Source organism: Anastrepha obliqua, chromosome 1, assembly GCF_027943255.1.
Source record: "Anastrepha obliqua isolate idAnaObli1 chromosome 1, idAnaObli1_1.0, whole genome shotgun sequence".
Taxonomy (NCBI): Eukaryota; Metazoa; Arthropoda; class Insecta; order Diptera; family Tephritidae; genus Anastrepha; species Anastrepha obliqua.
Window position 1 is genome coordinate 167,267,012 of NC_072892.1, and position 25,439 is coordinate 167,292,450.

Here is a 25,439-nt window from a genome sequence, read left to right on the forward strand (position 1 = left end):
CTGCACGAAATATTTAATGTACGCGAATTTTGTACGTCGCCAATTTGTGCACGAATTCAGTAATTTTTTGTTCGGTGTATTCCAATTTCACTTAATTTTATTTAATTTGGCCTTTCAATCACTAGTTCACAATGTACAACGAATTCGTGTCCGTATAAAAGAAGCAGTGACTCAGATATGTGATTAGCAGCATATGGTGTTGCTGCTTATTCCGCTCATATGACGAACAAAAGCTCTGAAATATTTCCAGTAAGCACTGCCATTTGACGTATGTCACGAAAGGACAACAGTTGCTCACGGAATGGCAAAACAACTGTTGATTTGAAATGTAAATATGTTACATATGCACATATTCTTGACTGCTTCCAATGCCCACCCTCTTCGCTTTATTACCCAAGTAAGAACTTATGGTAAATAGAGGAGATCCCAACAAAAGGATTTATTTGAAATGAAATGAAGTGTTTTGACACACTCTACATATACACTCAAATCTTTTTTTTGCCAGGCCTTTTTTATGGTAGAAGTCTGGTCAAATACTCATTTTTTATAGATATTTTTTCGGATTTTTTTTTTAAGAAAATAAACTGCGATCGTTTTGATTTTATATGTAGTACTAGCTTTAACCCGCGGCCTCGCTCCCGTAGGAGTAGTTTTGAGGGATTTAGGGTATGTAAAGGGTGTTTTTTAGAGGTTAGGTTTTCAAGATGAAATAAAACGTATATAATTTAATGTTATGGCCAAGAATTTAGCTTTATTATAAAGATAAGGGTTTGCCATTATGTTTTAAAAATGATTTCGGGCAAGTGGCCGCCGCGGCTGGCTCGAATAAATTCCAATGCCGAGAGGCCCAATTTTCGACCACTTTTTGCAGCAATTGGGCCCGTATATCAGCAATAACGCGCCGAATATTCTCTTCCAAGACGTCAATCGTCTCGGGCTTATCTGCGTAGACAAGCGACTTTACATAGCCCCACAAGAAATAGTCCAGCGGTGTTATATCACACGATCTTGGAGGCCACGCCACAGGTCCACGGCGCGAGATAATGCGCTCACCAAAAGTTTCCTTCAATAAATCGATTGTTGCGTTGGCTGTATGGCATGTAGCGCCGTCTTGTTGGAACCAAAGGTCGTCCACATCAGCATCGTCCAATTCAGGCACGAAAAAGTCATTAATCATGGCTCTATAGCGCTCTCCATTGACTGTAACATTATGGCCGGCTTCATTTTTAAAGAAATATGGACCAATGATTCCCTCTGCCCATAGAGCACACCAAACAGTGACTTTTTGAGGATGTAACGGCGTCTCAGCAATGGCTTGTGGATTATGTTCACTCCAAATGCGACAATTTTGCTTATTGACATACCCATTCAACCAAAAGTGAGCTTCATCGCTGAACAAAATTTTCTTGTGAAAATCGGGATCGGTGGCCATCTCGTTTTGAGCCCAAATTTGCACGATTTGCAAACGTTGTTCAGGTGTAAGTCTATTCATTATGAAATGGCAAACCAAACTGAGCATAAATCAAGTGACAGCTGTCAAAAAGACCATCTATGAAAAAAGTAGTGCCAACTTGAAAACCTAACCTCTAAAAAAACACCCTTTATATAAGAGAATTACAAACAATAATTTCATAGAAAATAGTTTTTTATTAATAACCATAATATTACAATACCCGGCATCCGTTGCTATGCCTCGTTGAATAAAATCAAAACAACCAATCAGAAAAATATTAAGCAAAATTATTTTTATTAGTTTTCTATCTCAAACCGTTTTTGAACTTTGCATTTGGGTCATAATTGAACAGCTTATGCGGATTATGAAGTTTAGAGTGCGCTATAAATAGTGGGAAATAGGAAAAACTAAGATTTTTTAGATTAAATTTAAACAAATATTTCATTATTAGTGACGAATGAGAGTGGTGGCGCGGCCCGGGGGCTGTGGGAAGGGAGTTCCATCATTCCCCTTCATTGGGGGAAAATATGAATGTATAAAAATTTTTACGTCATTTGGTGTTGTCGTTTCGTAGTGATGCGCGGACAACGTACAGACATTCACCTTTATAGTATAGATGTATTTATAAAGAACAAAATAGTTACTTCCTCTTGAGATATTTAGCACCTGAGGTAGATCCAAAACTTTCTCACCAAAACACTTTACACGATTAGTTGAATAAATAGGACACACACCGATAAAATGGAACGCGTCTTCAAAAACATTTCAATTGCAAACACCTTCTTGCAATTTATGGGCATTGTGCTAAAACACACCTCGCGCTACTTCAAGCACCTTATTACACAGCAGCAAGAAGATGTATTCGTGGAGATGTAGGAAACTCCAACTAAAACAGTGTTAACCGAAGCAGACCTACCAGACACACCACAGAACAACACACAACACAATGATGCTTACTAATAACATCCTTCAATGTAAAAACAAACTCTTATTTGATGTATTGAAAGCACCACAGCAATGGCATTTATTAACCAACTCGACATAATATGAACTCCACAGCTAATAAAAGATATTATAGCTCTCATTCGCAGTGGCTGACGCTAAAATCCTCAATCGTAGATAGTCTCTACAAACGTCAAAACCAACACTGAACAATACGTTCAGCTGTTTAACGACGCTATTGAGCCATATAAACCAGACGATCAAAATCAGACACCCACACAACGTTTGCAGTGACAAATGATCAAGGTGTCACAATAACTGTCGGTGCCTTACCACAGTACTACTCTGTACTTACAGCCGAAGCGGCTGCGCTACATGAAGTAGTGCGTTTTGCCTTACAAACAGGAGAGAAGTACATAATATGCACGGATAGTAAGTGGACAATTGCCGCATTATTGCACACAAACAATAATACAGAGTTGGGAAATCGTATAAAGTAAATTTTATATCGACATAGAAACACAATCATTTGGATCCCTGGTCATGCTAGTATAAAAGGCAACGAATTGCAGATGCACGCGCAAAAGAAGCAGGAAGGAAATCAAAAATATTGTAACCGCATTTCACTAAAGCAGACATACGCAACTTAGTGAAAAGAGCTGTTAACTCGTCAATTGCTAAAGAGTGGACAAATTGCCACTATCACTACAAAGATCAAAATCCCACCGGTATGAAGCCAAATTACCCACCAGTTTGCTCTAGTCAAGACCTTAAAAAGTTCGTGCGCCTTAGAATAGGCCACACCTTAAGAACACACCCCCACCTCCTGAAAAATTCCGACAAACCAAGCTGTGCACATTGTAATTCAGCCAACCTGTCCGTCATTCATATACTTACTTTACACCTAAACAGGGAAATCACATTTGGTAACATGAAGCTGACTAACCTACTTTAGACACCGAACATTGCTAACAACAGTGCTAGTAACAAATTCTTAAAAATGTCTAATATCTTAGACATATAAATACATTCAGTAACATACAAAAATAAACTATATAGATTTAAGATAGTTTGTAGTAACACTTTACATAAGTATCTTTAAATTTGTAGTAACATGAGCCGAAGGCCCTAGTAGCCAGCGCTTATCTTTAGTGGATTAATTATTTAAAATTAGTTCTCATGTAAGTAATAATAATAATAATAATAATAAATAAATTGCAAACAGTACGAGATTTCTCAATAGTACCCACAAGTGAGTGCAGAGCAGTATCGGTTGGCCTACCATTTTTCAAGCAACCATTTATGTGAAGATCGATCAAACATTCCAAAGTTTCTAGAAAGAACGATAACAAGCTGGTTAGTGGGAAACCCTTTGGAAGGACATGTGAAATCTCTCCTGCTTTGGGAATAAACACCACGTTGGTTTCTCTCCACTTATCGGGAATATAAACCGGAAACCTGAAGCAACTTTTAAAAACGACCAGCAGCCACCGTATCGCCGGATCAAGCATTCATTGAAGCTCTGGAGCTATACCGTCGATACCAAGTAAATTATAAAGTCTGAGACTATTAACCGCCCATCGAATCTTAGTTTTAGAGACGGAAAGTGAGTATATCATAGGAGATCCAGGGATTCCCTACTAGACATAGTCTGGTCGAACCGTCCGACTTTTTTACAAAACCTGGGGACAAAGATGTCGAGCGCAATACTTTCCTGATCCTAGAAGTTTCCGTGCACCCATCAACAGAGCTACAAAAATTTCACCACATAGTTTGTTGTTTTGCTCTTTTAAGATCCCTTGATAGATTCTGAGGCTATCTTTATAATGTTCCGAATCGTCTACCATCGCAGTGGCTTTAGCATGGTTAAATAATATGTTACAGTCTTTCCTAAGCGTATTTAGTTCTTGCGACCACCAAAGTGGTTTTTGCTTCCCTCTGCTCTTGATTAGGCGGCAGGCCGCACCAATCGCCTTGTTGTAGCTACTGGTGAGTTTTTCTACTACTTGATCGAGGCTAGTGCCTGCATCTACACTCTGCATAGGCGCCTCATCAAATGATTTCATACAAGTAGTTCTGTACAATGCCCAATTGGCCTTCCTAATATTCCTACAAAATGTCGGAACTGGTGGAGAGTCTAAAAAATTAAACTCAATATACCTGTAATCTGAGAACCAGTTCTCCTTACTAACTCTCCAGCAATCTATAACATAGTAGTCCGGTGTAACGACCGAAATTTCGACGTTTTTTCATGAATCTTTTTTAAAAAGAAAATAAAATGCGATCGTTTTAAAGTTTTTACATGTTTTTATTGGTGTTTTGCAGTATATAAAAAAAATGTTTACAGTTAATTTATTTATTAATTTGTTTAAAATTTTTGACGTCAAAGTGGAGTCCTTAAAAAAAAGATGAGTTGGTTCGGGGAAACACACAGCCTTCCAAAGTCAACTGAAATAAAAAATTGAAAGAGATTATTATTCTGTAGATTTTATTTTAGGTCCCGAACCTAAAATATACATAAAAATAAAAAAACAAAAACAAAATGGCGGACTTGTGAAAAAAGTAACATAACATAACATAACTAACATAACATAACTAACATAACATAACATAACATAACATAACATAACATAACATAACATAACATAACATAACATAACATAACATAACATAACATAACATAACATAACATAACATAACATAACATAACATAACATAACATAACATAACATAACATAACATAACATAACATAACATAACATAACATATCATAACATAACATAACATAACATAACATAACATAACATAACATAACATAACATAACATAACATAACATAGCATAACATAACATAACATAACATAACATAACATAACATAACATAACATAACATAACATAACATAACATAACATAACATAACATAACATAACATAACATAACATAACATAACATAACATAACATAACATAACATAACATAACATAACATAACATAACATAACATAACATAACATAACATAACATAACATAACATAACATAACATAACATAACATAACATAACATAACATAACATAACATAACATAACATAACATAACATAACATAACATAACATAACATAACATAACATAACATAACATAACATAACATAACATAACATAACATAACATAACATAACATAACATAACATAACATAACATAACATAACATAACATATCATAACATAACATAACATAACATAACATAACATAACATAACATAACATAACATAACATAGCATAACATAACATAACATAACATAACATAACATAACATAACATAACATAACATAACATAACATAACATAACATAACATAACATAACATAACATAACATAACATAACATAACATAACATAACATAACATAACATAACATAACATAACATAACATAACATAGCATAACATAACATAACATAACATAACATAACATAACATAACATAACATAACATAACATAACATAACATAACATAACATAACATAACATAACATAACATATCATAAAGCATTCACCAACAGCTTTCACCAACAGCTTTCATTTGATACCCATATTGTACATACACATCCGAAGGTTACCCGGGTCCACGTTTTGACCTATATCTCGAGACCCTATCTACCAATAGGTATCCAAACTATACGGAAACCATCTTCAATACCTCCTTAACAATGTGTGTAAGTTTGATTTAATTCGGTGCAAAGACACGGCGGGTCCACGTTTTGGCATATATTTCCAGACCCTAGTCATCAATAGGTATGAAAATTACCTTGTATTAAAGCACTTATCAACAGCTTTCATTTGATACCCATATTGTACATACACAACCAAAGGTTACCCGGGTCCACGTTTTGACCTATATCTCGAGACCCCAGTCACGGAGCGGCATGAAAAATACTCTGTACTAAAGCATTCACCAACAGCTTCAATTTGATATCCATATTGTACATACACATCCGAAGGTTACCCGGGTCCACGTTCTAACCTATATCTCGAGCCCTATTTCCAAAATAAAATATAATCCATGTTACTCGTGGATGATGTAGCTTTCGAATGGTGAAAGAATTTTTAAAATCGGTCCAGTAGTTTTGAGCCTATTCATTACATACAAACAAAGTTTTCCTCTTTATAATATTAGTATAGACAACATATCTTATAAGGTATATGGTAAATATTAAAATACATTTTTTCCTTCATATATAATAAAAAAATTAATAATTATAACATTAAAACAACAGGTATTATTAACAAACTAGAATCAACACCCTAACGTCTGTATCATATCCAAAATAGTTTTACACATTTCGTTTTCTAGTTTGCTATCTCTTTCTTTATTCCGAGTAATAAAGAGTAACAAGGGAGTACAGAACCAAAAAGCAAGCAATAAACAGGCTCCAAAATCATCATGTCAAAAGAACTACTATTTTTTTCCTCTTTCAAAATCTCACTTCTGATTCTACTGCATGATTCAATAATAAAAGGTTTGCTCAGTAAGCAGCTTTCTCATTTCCTCTTGACAAATCGGCTCCCTTAGCAAGACACTGGGTTGCTAACTCTAGAAATTTTTAGCAAAAGCGGAACAAAAGTAAAATTTGTTGGAAAAACATTTCTTTTTCAAAAGGGTGTGTAAGCACTTGCTCGGTATGTGAATGACCAAAACGATATGGAAAACATACTGACATACAGCTTAAATCAGGATATCATAAAGTATCTTTTTAGGGTAATGAACATGAAGGATGGACGTTTTGACTATTTGAGTCCGATGCCTTTAAAGATACATAAGTTACCAACAAGAGCTCATTTAGCAATATGTAACTAATCATAGCCTCCTGATGGCAGATGGCTTTTTATGAGGAGTTTTTTCATGGCAGAAATACACTCGGAGGTGTGCCATTGTCTGTCGAGCAGCCTCTGCTATTACAAACAACATTTTCTATCATTTCGTGTTTCATGCCCGGGGTAGTTTGTCAAGTAGTTAGTAATGTAAGAATAATCTCGACTTGGGGGTCAAAACTCCAAACTTACGTGGGCATAGCATAGTAAAGCAAGGCATGAGTATGTTCACAGCTTGTTGTTAGTCAATTAAATTTATGATGAGTTCGCTTCTTCTCTGAAAGGTTTCCTTAGGGCCATAATGTTTAGGTAAAATTATAGCGTCATATTAGCAAAACTTCCCAACTTCGTGATCAGTTTCCAATTTAAAAATTAATTCACAAAATATAATCTGGGTTTAACTTAATAACCTCTTTTCCTAATATTATTTCTGGCCATTTCTGCTTGTACCGTTTATAATTTAAGTAAAAACAAAACATTTTTTTTCTACCATTTTTACCAAAAAGGTATTTAATTTTTCCGCTTTCTTCGCCCTTCTTAAATGCGAACTTTTGTAAGGGAGTCTCAAAATTCGAATGTCACAAGTGAGCAAACCTTTAATAATTGAATCATGATTCTACTGGGAAATAATAAAAAATTGAATATGTATCTAAACATTTTCCTTTTCCGAAAAGTATCGAATTATATTTTCCAACAAATCACAATAATTTTGAAAATTGAATTTTCAAAAAACAAACAAAAATTAATATCAACATCAAATTCCCAATTTTGTCTCACCTAAAGCCTTCACAATTATTCGTAAAAACGTATGCAAATAAATGTTAAATATTTTGGTCGTCGCTTTTTTGTAAAATGTTCATTCACTACATTTCATTGGCCATATTTTCAGCATCCCACAATTGCTGAAAACTTACAAATACCAGATGAATTTGCGAAGCAACAAAAGCAAGAGGGCGCATGGTGGCGTCATTCCATTTCTGGTGGATTTGCTGGTGCCATTTCGCGTACATGCACAGCACCAGTAGATAGGATAAAATTATATATGCAGGCAAGTGAATGGATAGTAAATGCACAACTACAATATTCTATATACCTACGTACATATGTATGTATGTATTTGTAGGTCCAAAACCAGAAGACTTCCATATACGATGGTGTAAGTTATTTGATTAGAGAGGGAGGCGTACGAAGTATGTGGCGCGGCAATGGTGTTAATGTATTAAAAATTAGTTCAGATTCGGCAATAAAGTTTACCATCTACGAGAAACTGAAACATTACATAAGAACGGAAAGAGACTCACGTCAAGGGGAAATGAGTATTGGTGAACGATTCGTTGCCGGCGCTCTTGCGGGTACCATTTCACAAAGTGCGGTTTATCCATTTGATGTCATGAAAACACGCTTCGCACTGCATGAACCCCATCAATATCGCGGCTTAATAGGTGCGGTTAAAAAAATCTACTTGACCGAAGGTATACTGAGCTTTTACAATGGCTACGCTATAAATATAGTAGGTGTCATACCATATGCCGGTATTGATCTCGCCGTATACGAAACTTTAAAAAAGCATTTGAAATGCGAAAAAGCAAATCAATCGCATTCCTTAAATTTATTACTCTGTGGTACCATATCCAGCATACTGGGACAGGTGATTACCTATCCATGTTCACTGATTCGAACACGAATACAAGCGCAAGGTAAGAATTTAGTTAAAACCAAAACTTTTATATAAATATTAAATCGCTAAGGATGAAATTTGTAAAAAACAACATTGGAAGAAGGTTTTGCAACTAAAATATCGTAGTTGTTATTGTTCGACGATATGTCATAGGCACTCTGAGATGAGTCAGACTCAATGGAACAGATCCATAAGTAAAAGCACTCTCAGTAAAAAATGTCAAAAAATGCCCATAGCTGAGATCACCTGAGTGAAAAGTGTTTTGGAACTCTTTTTTATGTATTGGGTTGGCAACTACGTAATTGCGAATTTTGTTTAGAAAATCAAACACATCTTAATAACTTTATTCTGTAACTAGCAAACCCGGCCCCCTTCGCTGGGCACACTAAAATAGAATAGATATGGTTTAGAACAGAAAATATATGATTTTCAGATTATTTATTTCTTTATTCTTTATTCATATTCAAGCGCTTAGGCATAAACAATATTTTTTGTTTTTCTATTTGTTTTTGAGTAAATATAAAATATAAATTGAAAATCAGGAAAAAAGAAAATTGTTTTTAAATTTCAAATCAACGCATATAATAAACAATCGTCTTTTTTCCTGATCATCCATGAATTTTTCGTTTCAATTTATATGTTTTATTAAGCATTGGAGCTTTTTTAACCATTGTCCATTTATATTTTTCAAAAAAAAAACGAAAAAAAATTTTTTTTCCACGAACACATAATTTCATTCGGATTTCACATTAAATTCTCAAATTTCGTAAGAAATTATTCACTGTTCCAAAATCCACTCCAAAAAAATTCACAAACATTTTTTTTTGCACTTACGTTTTTTCCTTATGGCATCCAAATCAGAAAGAAATATTGACACATTGTAACTCACACTGTCAATTTGACAGTTCAGTTCCGCCCCAAGCGTTAAAAAAGTAAGCGACATTATGGCTGGTTCAAAAGAATGCTGTACCCGTTGCCAGTGCTCCGAATTACAACCAAACTTTACGAAACCCATTTTCAATACTTACTTAACAATGTGCGTAAGTTTGGTTTAATTCGGTGCAAAGACACGGCGGGTCCACGTTTTGGCATATATTTCGAGACCCTAGTCATCAATAGGTATGAAAATTACATACACAACCAAAGGTTACCCGGGTCCACGTTTTGACCTATATCTCGAGACCCCAGTCACGGAGCGGCATGAAAAATACTCTGTACTAAAGCATTCACCAACAGCTTCAATTTTATACCCATATTGTACAAACACATTCTAGGGTCCACGTTTTGGTCTCTATCTCGAGACCCCAGTCACGGAGCGGCATGAAAAATACTCTGTACTAAAGCATTCCCCAACAGCTTCAATTTGATATCCATATTGTACAAACACATTCGAAGGTTACCCGGGTCCACGTTTTAACCTATATCTCGAGCCCTATTGCCAAAATAAAATATAATCCATGTTACTCATGGATGATGTAGCTTTCGAATGGTGAAAGAATTTTTAAAATCGGTCCAGTAGTTTTTGAGCCTATTCATTACAAACAAACAAAGTTTTCCTCTTTATAATATTAGTATAGATGTACTGCCCATTTTGATCAATGACCTTTTGCCATCTTTCAAGCAGCATCGTAATCATCATAATCCCAAACTTCTGTTTTTTATTAGCAAAAAACTGAATCAGGTACGACTTGAAATCATCATAATTATTGTAATGTTTACCATTCAAGGAGTTTTGTAAAAATCGAAACAAAAAGTAATCAGATGGTGCAAGGTCAGGACTATGTGGTTAATGTGACAAAACCACACAACCAAGCTCCAATAATTTTTGCGGATTGTGCAAAGATGTGTGTGGCCTTACATTGTCATGATGGAATACAATACTTTTTCGATTTTTGAGAATTCAGGCCGCTCTTCTTCAACTGCATTGTTTAATTTCGTTAGTTGTTCAATGTAGACATCAGAATTGATCGTTCGGTTTGGTGGTCAGAGTTCAAAGTAGACAATTTCTTTGTAATCCCACCAAACTGATATGTTAGGTTAGGTTGAAGCGTGTGCTTTTCAAAAATTTTAGAATATCTCTGATTTCTGTAGAACTGAGATCTTCCAACTCATTAAAAAATTGTATATCCAGAATAGTAAACTTTCGTCTGGATAGAGCAGGAAATTGGCACAGTAGGTGCGAAATTGTCTCTTCCTCGTCCTCATCTAGACAACCTCTACAAAAGTCATGTGTTTGCACACCCATCCTCTGGGCGTGTCTACTAAATATTATTATATATTAGGCAGTGCCCCGTTATGTGTTTATTTTGGTTGACGGCCGATTTTGCAGGTAGCTTAATTACGCCATCTTTCGTTTGCTTTCCTTACAATTTATTCAAGGATGAGTAGCTTATATGTTTGTAAGGGTATCCCTATGTCATAATCTATGCACTCATCAGTCAATTTGGTGCCGAGTCTCGCTAGTTCATCGGCTCTACAGTTACCCTTAATATCGCGATGGCTAGGAACCCATGTTACCTTTAGGTGAAATAACTCAGCCATGTCGTTAAGAGATGTGCGGCATTTCATGGCTACCTTGGAGGTTGTCGACTGTTTTTTGAGGGATTTTATCGCCGCCTGGCTATTAGTGAAAAATGTAGATATCATTTCCGGATATCACATCACACTGTTCAGTGCCGCGGCTTTTATTATTGCCATCAGTTCTACCTGAAAGCCACTACAATAGTCGGGGACCCTGAAACTGAAGGAGATCCCCAGATGTTCGTAATATACACCTCCGCCCAGCCTGCCCTCGAGCTTTGAGCCATCTGTGTATACATGGATGGACTCGCCTTGTCTTACATCGTCCCGTTCCCACTGTTCTCTTGAAGGTAGGAAGGTCGTAAACGCTGTAATCGCAAGTATAGGCGGGAGTGCATAGTCTACCAATCCGGGAAGCTCCGAAGTGCCAGTATGATTTTACCGTAACCATAATCCGTGTTTGACCACAGAGTGTTCAGCCTTATTGCCTTATAATACCACTTTTATCTACTTCTGCGCATAAGACGTATCGCTGCCTCAAAAATTAAGGTGAGTGTAGGTGCAATCATATTTTCTGTGTGTTGCAAATCAGCGTGGATGATTCCATCAGGTCCCGGTGACTTATAAGGTTTGAAGCTGCCAATAGCAAGTTCTATGTTATCCTCCGTTATAAAATGTATTGGGGGATTATCGTAGTGAACTATAGGGTGGATTCTACTGTCTTCGTTGCAGAGACAACCTGGAAAGTGCGTCTGCATTAGTAATTCTAGTGTTTCGTCACTGTTGGTTGTCCAATTGTCATTATCTTTTATGAGGTAGCTAGGGTTGCTGGGACTTGTTGATACTACTTTCCGGAGTATTGGTTGGTTGGTTAGAGTGGTGATTCAGCCAGAATCCAACTAGCGCTTCCGCACCATTTTGTTGCCACATCCTCGTTACCAAATTGTTTAACAGTTATTTGCAGCAGGACTATATCCAGTCTGTGCGGTTTAGGAACCTTATTAGGTTGTTGACGTCTAAGCCAGACAGTTGCTCGAGACTCTCGAACAGCGGTTTGCCCAGGGTTAACATTCTGTCCCTCCATAGGGCAGGGCATTCACAGAGGAAATGGAAGATTGTTTCTTTTTTCTCCGGTTGTTTACAACTGTGACAGTATGTGTTGTGAGGTATGCCCGTTTTGGCGGCTTGTTCTCGGATAGATCAAAAGCCAGTTATGACTGCCGTTAGTCTACAAGCGTCCCGTTGTTTCATGTTTATCAATGTCGACGTCTGCTTGAGGTTGTAGGTGGGCCATAACGTTCTGCTGATTTTGCATTTCGTCTGGTCCCTCCATCTACAATCTGCGATTTGGAGGTATTTTAGGGAAATTGCATTCTTGACTACACCTAATGGTTTGAATACCGGTACTGCAAGAACGTTATTCATAGCAGATCCCCCTCTTGCCAGTTCATCGGCTTTTTCGTTACCTTCTATGTTGCAGTGTCCCGGGACCCAAATTAAGTTTACTTTATGGTTTTCACTCAAGGTGGTAAGGCTATTCCTATTTTGCTCCACCACTTTAGAGGTTGTTGTGGCCGAGTCCAGTGCTTTTATTTCAGCTTGGCTATCCGAAAGAATAGCAATAGTGCCCTTAAAAGAGAAATCTGCGATTAGTAACCTACAGGCTTCCCCAATTGCTAGTACTTCCGCATGGAAGACGATGCTGGAAGACGCACAAATTTCTCAATTTTAAGTCTGTGAGAATATATATCAGCTCAAACACCACAATCCATTTTACTACCATCTGTATAGACTGTGGTATCGAAGTTGTTTAGAGAGAATCCCTTATTCCATTCTTTTTTAGATGGAAAGAGTGTGGCAAAATTCCTATTGAACGTTACCATCGGGACGATGTAGTCAGTCCTCACCGAGGTTAACTGAGTTTGTCGCGATAATAGACTAGCGTGACCATAAGTTTTTCCTTTCCAGCGACCCGCTTCATTTAACCTAAATGCACTCATGGTTGCCGTCTTCTTTATTTGTAGGTCTATTGGAATAACGTGTGTCAGTGCATTGAGAGCGTCTCTAGGACATGATCTGATTGCTCCGACCGTTTTTGCACAGACTGATCTTGGTATTCTGCCGAGTAATTTGGTATTTCACTCTCTCCCTAGAGCTTTCCACCAAACTACCGAGGCATACGATAAAATTGGTCATATAACCGCCTTATACAGCCATAATGTATGCTTAGGTTGAAGACCCCATCTTCTTCCAAGCATACGTTTACAGGCATATAAAGCAATTTCTGCTTTCCTTACCCGTTCTTCGACGTTTAACTTCCAGCTAAGTTTGGAGTCCAAAATTACCCCTAAGTACTTTGCGCTGGTTGATAAAGACAGAGTTTGTCCGTTGATATTTGGTAGGGTAAAAGTTGGTACCTTGTATCTGGTGGTAAAAAGCATAAGTTCTGTTTTACACGGGTTTAAACTTAGGCCACATCCTGTGGCCCAAGAGTTAAGCTCGCCTAACGCCCTTTGGATGATCCCACTGATCGTATTTGGACACAGTCCTGACACCATTAACACCACATCATCAGCGTACGCCACCACTGGTCTCCGAAACACTTTCTATCTTTTGACAGAAGTCTCTCCAAGACGCTGTTTTTGCTACCCTTATGGCATAGTTAAACGTACGCTGGCATTCTTTGTATCTATCCCACGAGTTGGTTCTCCAAACTGATGTTTTTTGAGTTGGTTCACCTGGCCTGCTTCATAATCTTTTCCGCTTGATATTTTTGTAAATAACCCATTTTGCATCGCCAGTTATCAGTCGTTTTAAAAATGGATCATTTTCATTACGTTTCTTTAGCAAATCCCAGCTGTTAATGCGTTGCGTTAAATGCGTTTCTTAAGGTTCTGTACCCCTGTATCGAGTTTTTGAGCATAGCCAAGTTCTTTTAAGTGATTTTCAATGCATGTGTGTGATGCATGAAGCTTATCTGCAATCTCACGTGTTGTACTGTGACGATCCGAATCGATTATTGCTTTGATTAGAAAATCATCAACTTAAATTGTACGACCAGAGCGTTTTTCATCTTTGAGTGAAAAATCGCCAGAACGAAATTTGGCAAACCAATTTTGACACTGCCGTTCTTTAAAGGCTTCGTCACCATAAACAGCACATAACTTTTTATGAGCTTGCTATAACGTTCTCCCTTTGCGGAAAGAAAAAAGGAATATAAGATGAAAATGTTCCCTTTGATTCTCCATTTTTCAACGAACGCCAAACGAAAACTACGCAACCGATCAAAAAACTTTGTTTACTGATTGACAGCTGAATTGCCAACTATCAAATAACAAAATGTGTTTTACATTTATGATACGTCTACATATGTATATATAATTGGCGGGTACACCCTTTTTGGGTGTTTGGCCGAGCTCCTGCTCCTATTTGTGGTGTGCGCGTCTTGATGTTGTTCCACAAATGGAGGGACCTACAGTTTCAAGTCGACTCCGAACGGCAGACATTTTTTATGAGGAGCTTTTTCAAGGCAGAAATACACTCGGAGGTTTGCCATTACCTGCCGAGGGGCGACCGCTATTAGAAAAATGTTTTCCTTAATTTTGGAGTTTTCACCGAGATTCGAACCGACGTTCTCTCTGTGAATTCCGAATGGTAGTCACGCACCAACCCATTCAGCTACGGCGGCCGCGTCTGCAAATCCTAAAATTCAACTGAAGCCATTTATGAGTGAAATCCGAAATTACTTAAATGCCAACCCATAACAGGGTCGCATAAAAACATAGAAAATCGTGTCAAAAAGTTTAAAAAATACTTGTACTTGCCACTACAGCCATCATTTCTAAGATTACTCAATTACTTACTTACTCATGAGCTGCATTTAAATTAAGAATCGGTCCAAAATATTATATAGGGTTTTCCAATAAGAGGTGTTATTTTAATATTCAAAGAAAAATGCTATTTTTTAATATAAATGATCCGATATTTATTTCATTCTAAAGAGGAAGGTATGCCGTTAATAGTGAAAAATAACATCAGGCAAATGACCACCACGACCACGCTTACAGGACAATATCCTTTTCATGAAATTTTCCATAACCGAAGTTATGCAAAGTGGCTGCCCTATGCCCTCGATAGCCTCACGAATTTCATCTTTGAGGCCTTGAATCGACCATGGGCTGTTGGCCTAGACCTTCTCTTTCACGTGACCCCAAAGAAAAAAGTCACAAGATCTCGGTGGCCAATTGTGATCACCTCTTCGAGAGATAACACGTTCCGGAAACTTTTCCCGTAAAAGATCAATGGTTTCGTTGCTTGTGTGCCACGTAGCGCCGTCTTGTTGAAAATAAACGTTGTCCAGATCAATACCATCCAATTCCGGCCATAAGAAAACGTTAATCATCTCTCGATAGCGCAATCCATTTACCAATAACACCTGTTATTGGAAAACCACCTTATTTTATCACTATTCAAATTAAGTAAGTGAACTGTGTGCAAAAGTTTTTCCATAAGAAAGAATGCGAAATAAAGTACAAACTTAACTTAAAATAACTTTCTCGATTCCTTCCATATAATCATCCTATAAATTTGATATTCATTAATATATTATATGTATTGTAATTGTATGAATATTATAACAGCACATTTACTTGTATACTTTCTTTCACAGTTATTTTGAGAGATGTACCACGCACTGGCCTATCACGCAGACCTGTAAACAGAAAGACTTCGTATCAGTTATTTCGAACGATTATCGTAAACGAAGGTTTAACTGGATTGTATCGCGGCTTAATTTTAAATTTAGTAAAAGTTGTGCCTGCTGTCTGCATTAGTTATATTGTCTACGAGTATTCCATTCGGACTTTGGGCGTAACCATGAGTTGATTAGAGTCTACCAATAAATAAATACTCGCAAAGTGATTGTGGCTTGTGTAACTTAATTTTAAAATAAAAAAGACAGATAACGTTACTAATTATTACTATAAATAATCATTTTTGGAAAAAAAGGGCATAAAATACCCTTAAAGTACGTTCACATATGCAGTAATTAGCAGTAAGTCCAGGAAAATTAATCTACCCGTTCACGTATGACATTTTAGCTGCAAAATTGGCAATCAGCTGGTTTAAAAGTTTTTACTTCTTCAAGACTGTTTTGAAAGGTGTTTATACTACTGTGGACAAAAAGTAAGGTGAATTTGGTTGTAAAATGAAAAATCTTTATTTATTCTTGTAAATCAATTTCATCCCTTTCAAAATAATCCCATCTCGATGAAATACACTTATGCCAACGATTTTTCCAATCCCCGAAACATGCCAAATAGTCCATTTCCGGTATAGCCATCAGCACCTTCTTCGATTCAGCTTTTATCTCCTCAATCGACTCGAAACGCGTTCCCCGGAGTGGTCTCTTGAGTTTTGGGAATAGCCATAAGTCACACGGAGCCAAATCAGGCGAATACGGTGGTTGCGGAACGATATGCGTGGAACTTTTGGCGAAATGGTCACGAAGAACGAGTGCAGTGTGAGACGGTGCATTATCGTGATGCAAAAACCAAGAGTTGTTGGCCCATAATTCTGGTCTTTTTAGACCAATTGCTTCACGTAAACGGCGCATAACGCTCAAATAATATTCCTTATTAACAGTTTGGCTAGAGGGAAGGAATTCATAGTGCACCACACCACGAAAATCGAAAAAACTGTCATCATGACCTCTATTTTTGAACGACTTTGACGTGCTCTTTTCGGTCTGGCCTCGCCTTTAGCACGATATTCGCTTGATTGGTCGGTTGTTTCAGGGTCGTAAGCATAAATCCATGTCTCATCTCCCGTAATGATGCATTTGAGCTTGTCCTGATAGTCTGAAAGCATTGTTTCACACACATCAACGCGACGACTTTTTTCCAAGAAATTGAGAGTTTCGGTACCAAACGTGATTTGACTTTTCGTAGGCCCAAATGGTCTTTCAAAATGGTTTTCACAGATCCTTCTGATATTCCGATCATATCAGTAAGGTCTTTAACAGTCAACCGACGATTTTTGAGCACTAACTCCTTCACTTTATTGACGTGTTGGTCATCTGTTGACGTCGATGGTCGTCCGGAGCGCTCCAAGTCATCAACACGTTCTCGACCCTCTTTGAAGTCTTTGCACCACTTATAAACATTTTTCTGCGACATGGTCGAATCACCAAATGCCTTCTGCAACATGCTAAATGTTTCCGCAGCCGAAATTTCATTCCGCAAACAAAATTTAATGGCACTTCTCTGCTCAATCAAATCAGACATTGTAAAAATCGAGAAATGCACTCTTGGTCGTTTGGTAAACACAAGCGTAAATATACTACTGATAATGACATTCACATGAAAGTTGGCCCAGATGTTATTAACAGTGCTGCCAACTCATGAAAAAAAGAACTAGAGCGAAATTTTAATCCCGCGAAGTTTGACAAATAAATTCACCTTACTTTTTGCCCACAGTAGTATATATGTATATATATTTAGCGCGTACACCCTTTTTGGGTGTTCGGCCGCGCTCCTCCTCCTATTTGTGGTGTGCGTCTTGATGTTGTTCCACAAATGGAGGGACCTTTCAAGCCGACACAGAACGGCAGATATTTTTATTAGGAGCTTTTTCATGGCAGAAATACACTCGGAGGTTTGCCATTGCCTGCCGAGGGGCGACCGCTATTAGAAAAATGTTTTTATTAATTTTGCTTTCTCCGAGATTCGAACCAACGTTCTCTCTGTGAACTCCGAATGGTAATCACGCCCCAACCCATTCGGCTACGGCGGCCGCAGCTGTTGAAAGGTGTTTACTTAATAGAAATTGGTTTGGTACAATATTTTAATGTTTTTGGTTGTTTAATTATTATTAAAGCTATGAACAAAAGGCAAATAGAAGCTACATTTGATTGGGTAAATTGTTGTTAGTAAGAAACAGTTGAAGGAAATCCATAACGACGACGTCTACTGAGGATAATAAACCTACTTTTGTCATAAGTAATAGACAGAAAGTTTTAGACGCTACTTTAGCTTTTAACTCCGTTATTAACAGAATTGAGAGCTGGAAAGTTTTGAAAGAACATTCCTTCTCTGATCATATATCACGATTGAGGTTAGTAAAAATCTACCGAAACCTAAGACTGGTAGAAATTTCAGGGAAACAGAATGGGAAAAGTATGTATCGGGGTTACGCTAAGAACATGTCCATCTGTTGTACCACTAAGCATAGAAGGACTGTCAAGATTTGGTTGACAAGACCTACCTACAACATGAATACTGCCTTAGCTGAAGCCTGTCCCATAAGAAGACTGACAGGTAAACCCAAGCCTCAGTGGTGGGCGGTTGAACTAAGCAAGCTTCAAAAAACAAGCAGAAGCGCTTTTAATGAGGCAAAGAAAACACGTATCGCAGAAGATTGGAAAGACCATAAAGATGCTCTGAGAATCTATAAGAAGGAAATCCGAAATGCCTAAAGGCAATCTTGGAAATCCTTTTGCGAAGAGGTTGAGTTGATTCCTGAGATTTCCAGACTTCGTAAGATATTAGCGCGAAGTCTTAAAAATTGGCAACTGCTACAGAAATGTGATAGTACCAGTAAAAAGCCTTTAGAACTTATTTACTTAACACACATTTTCCAGGCTGTTCAGACATTACTGGACATGACATGGAAGATACAGTACACTGTCGTGAAGTCAGAATAGACGCTATATCTGAGGACCGACTCTTATGGGCGATTGAAAGTTTCAGACCTTTTAAATCACCAGGTCCAGATGGTGTTTATCCAGTGGAACTGCAGAAAGTCACTGGATATTTAACACACTGGCTACTAGCAATCTTCAGAGGTTGCTTTCTGTACGGTCATATACCTCTTATGAGGAGACAAGACAAAATTGTTTGCATTCCAAAAGCTGGTAGAAACTCACATAGCCACCTAAAAGACTTAAGACCGATATCTCTTTCTTCAACCATCTTAGACTCCTAGACGGATGTACCCAGTGATTGTCTTAATGAAAATCCCTTCTAGAATGGCTTGAAGAAGATCCATCCCCCAACACACCCGTGAAGATCTACACGTTCGATTATAAAAAGGACATCGGTGTAGGATCAGGGTTATATTGCGAAGAGTTTTTTAGCAGTGAATTCTTTAAACTACCGAATCATTGAAGTGTTTTTCAAGCGGAAATAAACGCTATTCAAGAAGCCTTAAGATGGTTAGAGATAAACAGAATACCATCAAAAGATATCTGCATTCTATCAGACAGTCAAGCTTCCCTATGGGCTCTGGATGCATTCCAAATAACATAAAGGAGTGTTTTACATTGTCGCCAATCCCTTAATGAGATGGCTAAGCAGCATCGTATTATCTTATGCTGGGTTCCAGGCTACAGAGATATATCAGAGAACTGTAGGGCTGACCAACTTGCAAGAGAAGATACCTGTATGCTAAAAATAAATCATTTTATAGGGGCACCTCTCGCAACCTGTAAGCTTCTTGTTATGGACGCACTAATCAATTCTGTAAATCAAAAATGGATTAGCGCCAATACCTGTGAAATTGTTAGGCAAACCTGGTTAAGCCTAAATTGTTGTATATCCAGGAATATTATAAAATTTAGTAAATTTCAAATTAGGACCTTAGTAGCGGCCCTCACGGGACGTTGTATCACACACGAGATCACGCAAAGAGATTAGGCGCTTACATTTATGATTTCTGTCGTAGCTGTAGGAATGAGGAGGAGTTGGAAAGAATTCAACACCTTTTTTGCACATGACCGGCTCTAGCCAGAAGCAGGAGCCGATATTTAAGATCCGACTTCTTAATGAATATAGATAATCTATACACTTTAGGTATCAACAACCTTTTACGCTTTGTCCAAAAGTCAGGATGGCTCATTATGGAAAGGGAAATGTAGCCCAGCCCCTGCGGCTCACAACGGGCTAATTCGTGGCCAAGTGGCATCGCTGTCTCTATGTGCGAGGCAGCTGCCAAAATAACCCAACCTAGTATGAGACTATTTTGTAATTCTAGGATTTTGGGAGAGAAATTTTGTATGGGTAATCTCGCTTTTGCGGATAAAGTAGGTAATCTCGTTATATGTGAACCTATTATTAGAGACAGAAATTATAAAATTTACTTTTCGCCACTACTGCGAGCTAAAATGGCATTTGAACAAATAAGTTTCTGATTGATTTCAAGGACATTACAAGGATATTACAAACTGACATCAGAATCACGAGATCCTTCTTTGTATACTACAAGCGAAAGCGCGGAACGAACGACAAAGCAAACGAACGGCAACGTTCGACATCTTGCTCTCTCCTACTTAAGTGAGCGTACATATATGTGTATGTATATGCGCATATGTACATATATAAATTCACGTATTTGTATTTGCATATGCCTTCTTATTGATTATTATTAATTTGATTTACTTGAAGAATTTAAAATAAAACCAAGTTTGTTAATAATACCTGTTATTTTAACGTTATTATTATTTTTTGACGTGATTATGTTATGTTATGTTATGTTATGTTATGTTATGTTATGTTATGTTATGTTATGTTATGTTATGTTATGTTATGTTATGTTATGTTATGTTATGTTATGTTATGTTAAAGTATATTATGTTATGTTAATGTTAACTCATTCTCTATATCCATACAAAATATCTATCAAACAAATAAAATTAAAATTTTCTTTTGAAAAATGCAACCATTCAATCAATATTTTCTTATGACGTTATCACGTTAAACTATCGTCAGTAAACCGACTTTACAGACATCCTCTTTTTGTTTTATAAACTATTTAAGGCCGAAATTTTGGTCAAAAATCGATTTTGTTTTTTATTTTTTGAGAAACCGCCATTTTGTCAAAAAAAAAAATTATTTTGTTTATTCCTTCGGTTAATTACTAGATTTGACATTTCTTTAACAAAATTTGTTTGGTTTTTTTATATTCAAAGGATACAGTTCAGAGATATATTAGTCACCGCAAAACGTCTTTTTTGAGCGGAGCTCCCGGAGATCAGCTGTAGCTTCTTTCCAAATAAATATTTTTACTAATACGAAGTCTTAAAATACAGTTAAAAGATAACAAATAAGTGTGTAAATTTTTAGATCAATAAATTTAAAAGTTTTCTCAGAAAAAATTCTGGAAAATTCGCTTTTTTCGGCCTTCTAACTGTATATAACCCCTTAAAATCGACTTCACCCAGTTATATCCTTGCCACCATTTTTAAATCTATAAGAAACCAACACATTTATTATATTAAGCAAACCCCCGGCAGGCAATGGCAAACCTCCGAGTGTTTTCTGCCATGAAAAAGCTCCTCATAAAAATATCTGCCGTTCGGAATCGGCTTGAAACTGTAGGTCCCTCCATTTGTGGAACAACATCAAGACGCACACCACAAATAGGAGGAGGAGCTCGGCCAAACACCTAACAGAAGTGTACGCGCCAATTATTTATTTTTAAACCCCCGTATAACGTCAAAATAAAGCCTAAATAAAACAGTCGCCGGCAAAGAAAGCAGGTTTGTGGACAAAATTCTAATAAAATTTTTGTTAAATACCTACATATTATTAATAATGCATTCATTTAACAAAAAAAGCAATGGCTCTTTTACACAGAAGCAGTCGAATCTCTTTTGGAATTGTGGGAAGAGAAGCTATTATTGTTTTACAGAGATGAGAAGAAGGTTGTTGAGCCTTCAGGCGGAAGTACTTCAATAAAATACAACATATCTTTTGCGTCCATCAGCGTGGAAGTACTTCTTTGGCGTTTATTTTATTTTTTAAGTGAAACTTCTTAGGCGTCGTTGGACGAGATAGAGTGGAGAAAAAAATTTCAAGGCCATGCAACGTTTTGGGAATTTTCGTTCCGTGAGAGAGAAAAAGGATATAACGTAGAGGAAAAGGAGAGAGAGCGCTATACTTTATATATATCTTAGATACAATTTAGGCTATTTTTCCTGAGGTTTTCCTTGTGGTAGCTAATTTCTAGTGAGAAATAACACTGCCTAATTTTTGCCGCTTGTTTGTTGGTGCAAAGTTGTGAGAAATATATTTTTAGTAGGAAGTTTTAATTTTATTGTTAATTTATGTAATCCAGGATTTAAATATATACAATAATATATTCTTCAGGTCAATAAAAAACTAAAAAAGTACAAATAAAACAATATGTAAGGAAGTTTGTCGTACAAAATATTGATTATTGCCTAATTTTAAATTAATTTAATTTTATTATATCCTATTTTATTTTATTATTCGTTTTATTTCAATTGATTTATTTTTTAAATTTTTTTTTCAATTGATTTTTTGATATTTTTTTATTGATGTTTTTTAATTTTAATTTTTTTTTTGTTTTTCTTTTAATTTTACTTTATTTTATTTTATTCTATTTTTTTATAAATTAATACATGTACCACATTACTATATAATTTATTTCATATACGTTTTCCTTTCCTTTTTAAATTTATTCAAGCTGCTACATTTTCTTATTTTGTTTTACTTCTTCATTTGATTTTTTCGTAATTTTAATATATTTTACAATTTTATACAATAATTTCTTTGTTGTTATTGAATTTGAACACTTACATTGAGTCACTCTGTAGTGAATTTACGTTCTCTGGTCAAAACTGGTCAAAGTGCAATCTTCTAAGCAACTCTGTCTCTCCACTGTCAATTTCACGCGGCACATATTCGCGTTCGTTTCTTTGGCATTCATCTGCGAAGGAATTTTATTGTCTCCTCGTTACCGGCATCGTTAAAGTATTTTTGGTGAATCTTGAAAATTTTTAGTACAGTTAATTTAGCAGAGTGTTACTTCATTAAATAATAACAAAATGTTTTGGGGTAAGTTTCTTTTAATCAATTTGAAGGTGGGGTGTGGAAATTGAGTGAGTGCAATTTTACCACGTGTTTTTTTTTAGCGCGGTTCAGTTGAGCCCAACGCCATCTTTGGAGAATATCAATATTAAAACAAGTTTATTTACCCCAATTCTAGGATTAAATTTGAAGCCCAACCGTAAATATACGCAAACAACAAGCAAACCGTTCCACATTTCCTTAGCGTCATTGGAATCGGACAATGTGGCAGATGATGGGCCCAACCAAATATTCATCAATCATGATAATCAAAAGTTCTTGATTTGCACGTTGCGCAAAGGAAGTTGCGAACAAGTCATGCTGGATCTTAATTTCGGCGAAGGGGATGAAATTTGCTTTCAGTGTATTGGTACGTTGGGAGCAGGCAGCATTAAATTATGAAATTTTCTCAAAATATGTCTTTTTACATATGCATACAGGCAGTGGTAATGTGAGTCTCACTGGCTACCTCATTGATAAATTCAATTTCATGGATGACGTAGAAGATGAAGATGAGTCGGAGTTAGAAGAAGAAGATATTCAAGATCTTCGCCAGGCTCTGAATAAGAAAGCAAATGCCAAAAAGGGGGTCAATGGCAAGAAGCAAAAAATTAACAATGCAGAGGAAGATGAAGACGATGACGATGAGGATGATAGTGATTTCAACGCCGAAGGTTTAGGTAAACTTGAAAAAAAAAATTTTGGAAAATTATTTAGTTTTTAAATATACTTATTAACAATAGATCAAGTCGAGGAAGGCTCGGACGGGGAAGATGATGACGATGAAGGTATAAATTACTACGCTTAATTAATTAAATTTTAGTTAATTCTTAACTCTATTAAACAGATGATGATGAGGATGATGACGACGACGACGACGATGGCGACGATGATGATGATGAGGATGAAGAAGAAGAGGAGAGTGAAGATGAGGAAGTTCAGCAACCGAAAGCAAAACAGCCAAAGTTGGAGAAGCCTCAGAAACAACAAAATGGTATTGCAAAGGAAAGCGCAGCCAACAAGAAAGGCAAAAAAGATAAGAAGCCTAATAAGAATGAGCAACAGCCGCAAAAACAGCAACAACAACAACCGAAAGCTGGTGGCGAACGCGTAATCACTGGAGGTGTCAAAATTGAGGATATACGTGTAGGCAATGGGCAAGAAGCTAAACAAGGCAAACGTGCAGTGGTATACTACGAAGGTCGTCTTAAGTCCAATAACAAAGTATTCGACAGTTTGAAAACCGGTGCTGGATTCAAATTTGGGCTTGGACGAGGTGAAGTCATTAAGGGTTGGGATGTTGGTGTAGTAGGAATGAAGGTTGGAGGCAAGCGTCGCATTTTATGCCCACCACATATGGCATACGGAGCACGTGGTTCACCACCCACAATTCCGCCAAACAGCACACTCGTCTTCGAGGTGGAGTTGAAAGGCGTTCATTAGATATATATAATTCTTAATTTTGTTTCTAATAATTAAGCATTTATCTGTTTGCAGTAGTTCGCATTCAAATATTTCGATGTGTTGTTGTGAGCTTCATTTAATTTTAATACCACTTGTTTATGAGTATTGCATAAATGTAAGGGTATTGTGCGGCACGGCAAGCTAAAACGTAAACTTTTTATAACATCTGGAAACGTGCCTAGATAATTGTTCTGTTATCTGCTCATGCATAATTTAACAAGTTATTAAATACATTCGAAGTACTTTTTTGTAATAATAAACTTGTTGTTTTGAGTTTATTAGAAAAGGAGAATTCACCTATATTTTGGTTGAAAGATATCTCACTTTTATGTAGTATTTATTAAAAAAAATTTTAAATGGCGCTTGCACACGCTTTGATGTTCCACAAATGCAGAGACCTACACTTTCAAGCTTTTTCCGATCGGTAGATAGTTTTTCTTTTTTTATGAGAAGCTTTTTCATGGCAGAAATACACTTGGAGGTTTGCCATTACGTGTCGAGGTGAGATGGCCATTAAAAAAATTTTTGTGTTTCACAGAGATTCGAACCTACGCACTCCGAATGATAGTTACGCACTAAGCCATTCGGTTATGGCGGCCACCAATTAAAAATTAGTGCCCAATATATGAAGGGATGTCTACATTAATAACGG

General features: G+C 36.7%; 2 protein-coding genes across 2 annotated transcripts; both read left to right on the top strand.

The window, feature by feature from the left end:
- The first annotated feature begins 2,194 nt into the window (after positions 1-2,194).
- LOC129238407 (calcium-binding mitochondrial carrier protein SCaMC-2-like) lies at positions 2,195-16,377 on the top strand. Its single transcript, XM_054873433.1, has 4 exons — positions 2,195-2,311; positions 8,148-8,306; positions 8,382-8,955; positions 16,126-16,377. Exons 1-4 carry the CDS (start codon positions 2,195-2,197, stop codon positions 16,338-16,340), a joined length of 1,065 nt encoding a protein of 354 aa, XP_054729408.1. The 3' UTR covers positions 16,341-16,377.
- A 6,779-nt stretch (positions 16,378-23,156) lies between these two features.
- Positions 23,157-25,047, top strand: LOC129240292 (39 kDa FK506-binding nuclear protein). Its single transcript, XM_054876006.1, has 5 exons — positions 23,157-23,311; positions 23,463-23,693; positions 23,764-24,003; positions 24,067-24,111; positions 24,171-25,047. The coding sequence occupies exons 1-5, from the start codon at positions 23,302-23,304 to the stop codon at positions 24,764-24,766; spliced, it is 1,122 nt and encodes a 373-aa protein (XP_054731981.1). The 5' UTR covers positions 23,157-23,301; the 3' UTR covers positions 24,767-25,047.
- Positions 25,048-25,439: the final 392 nt, after the last annotated feature.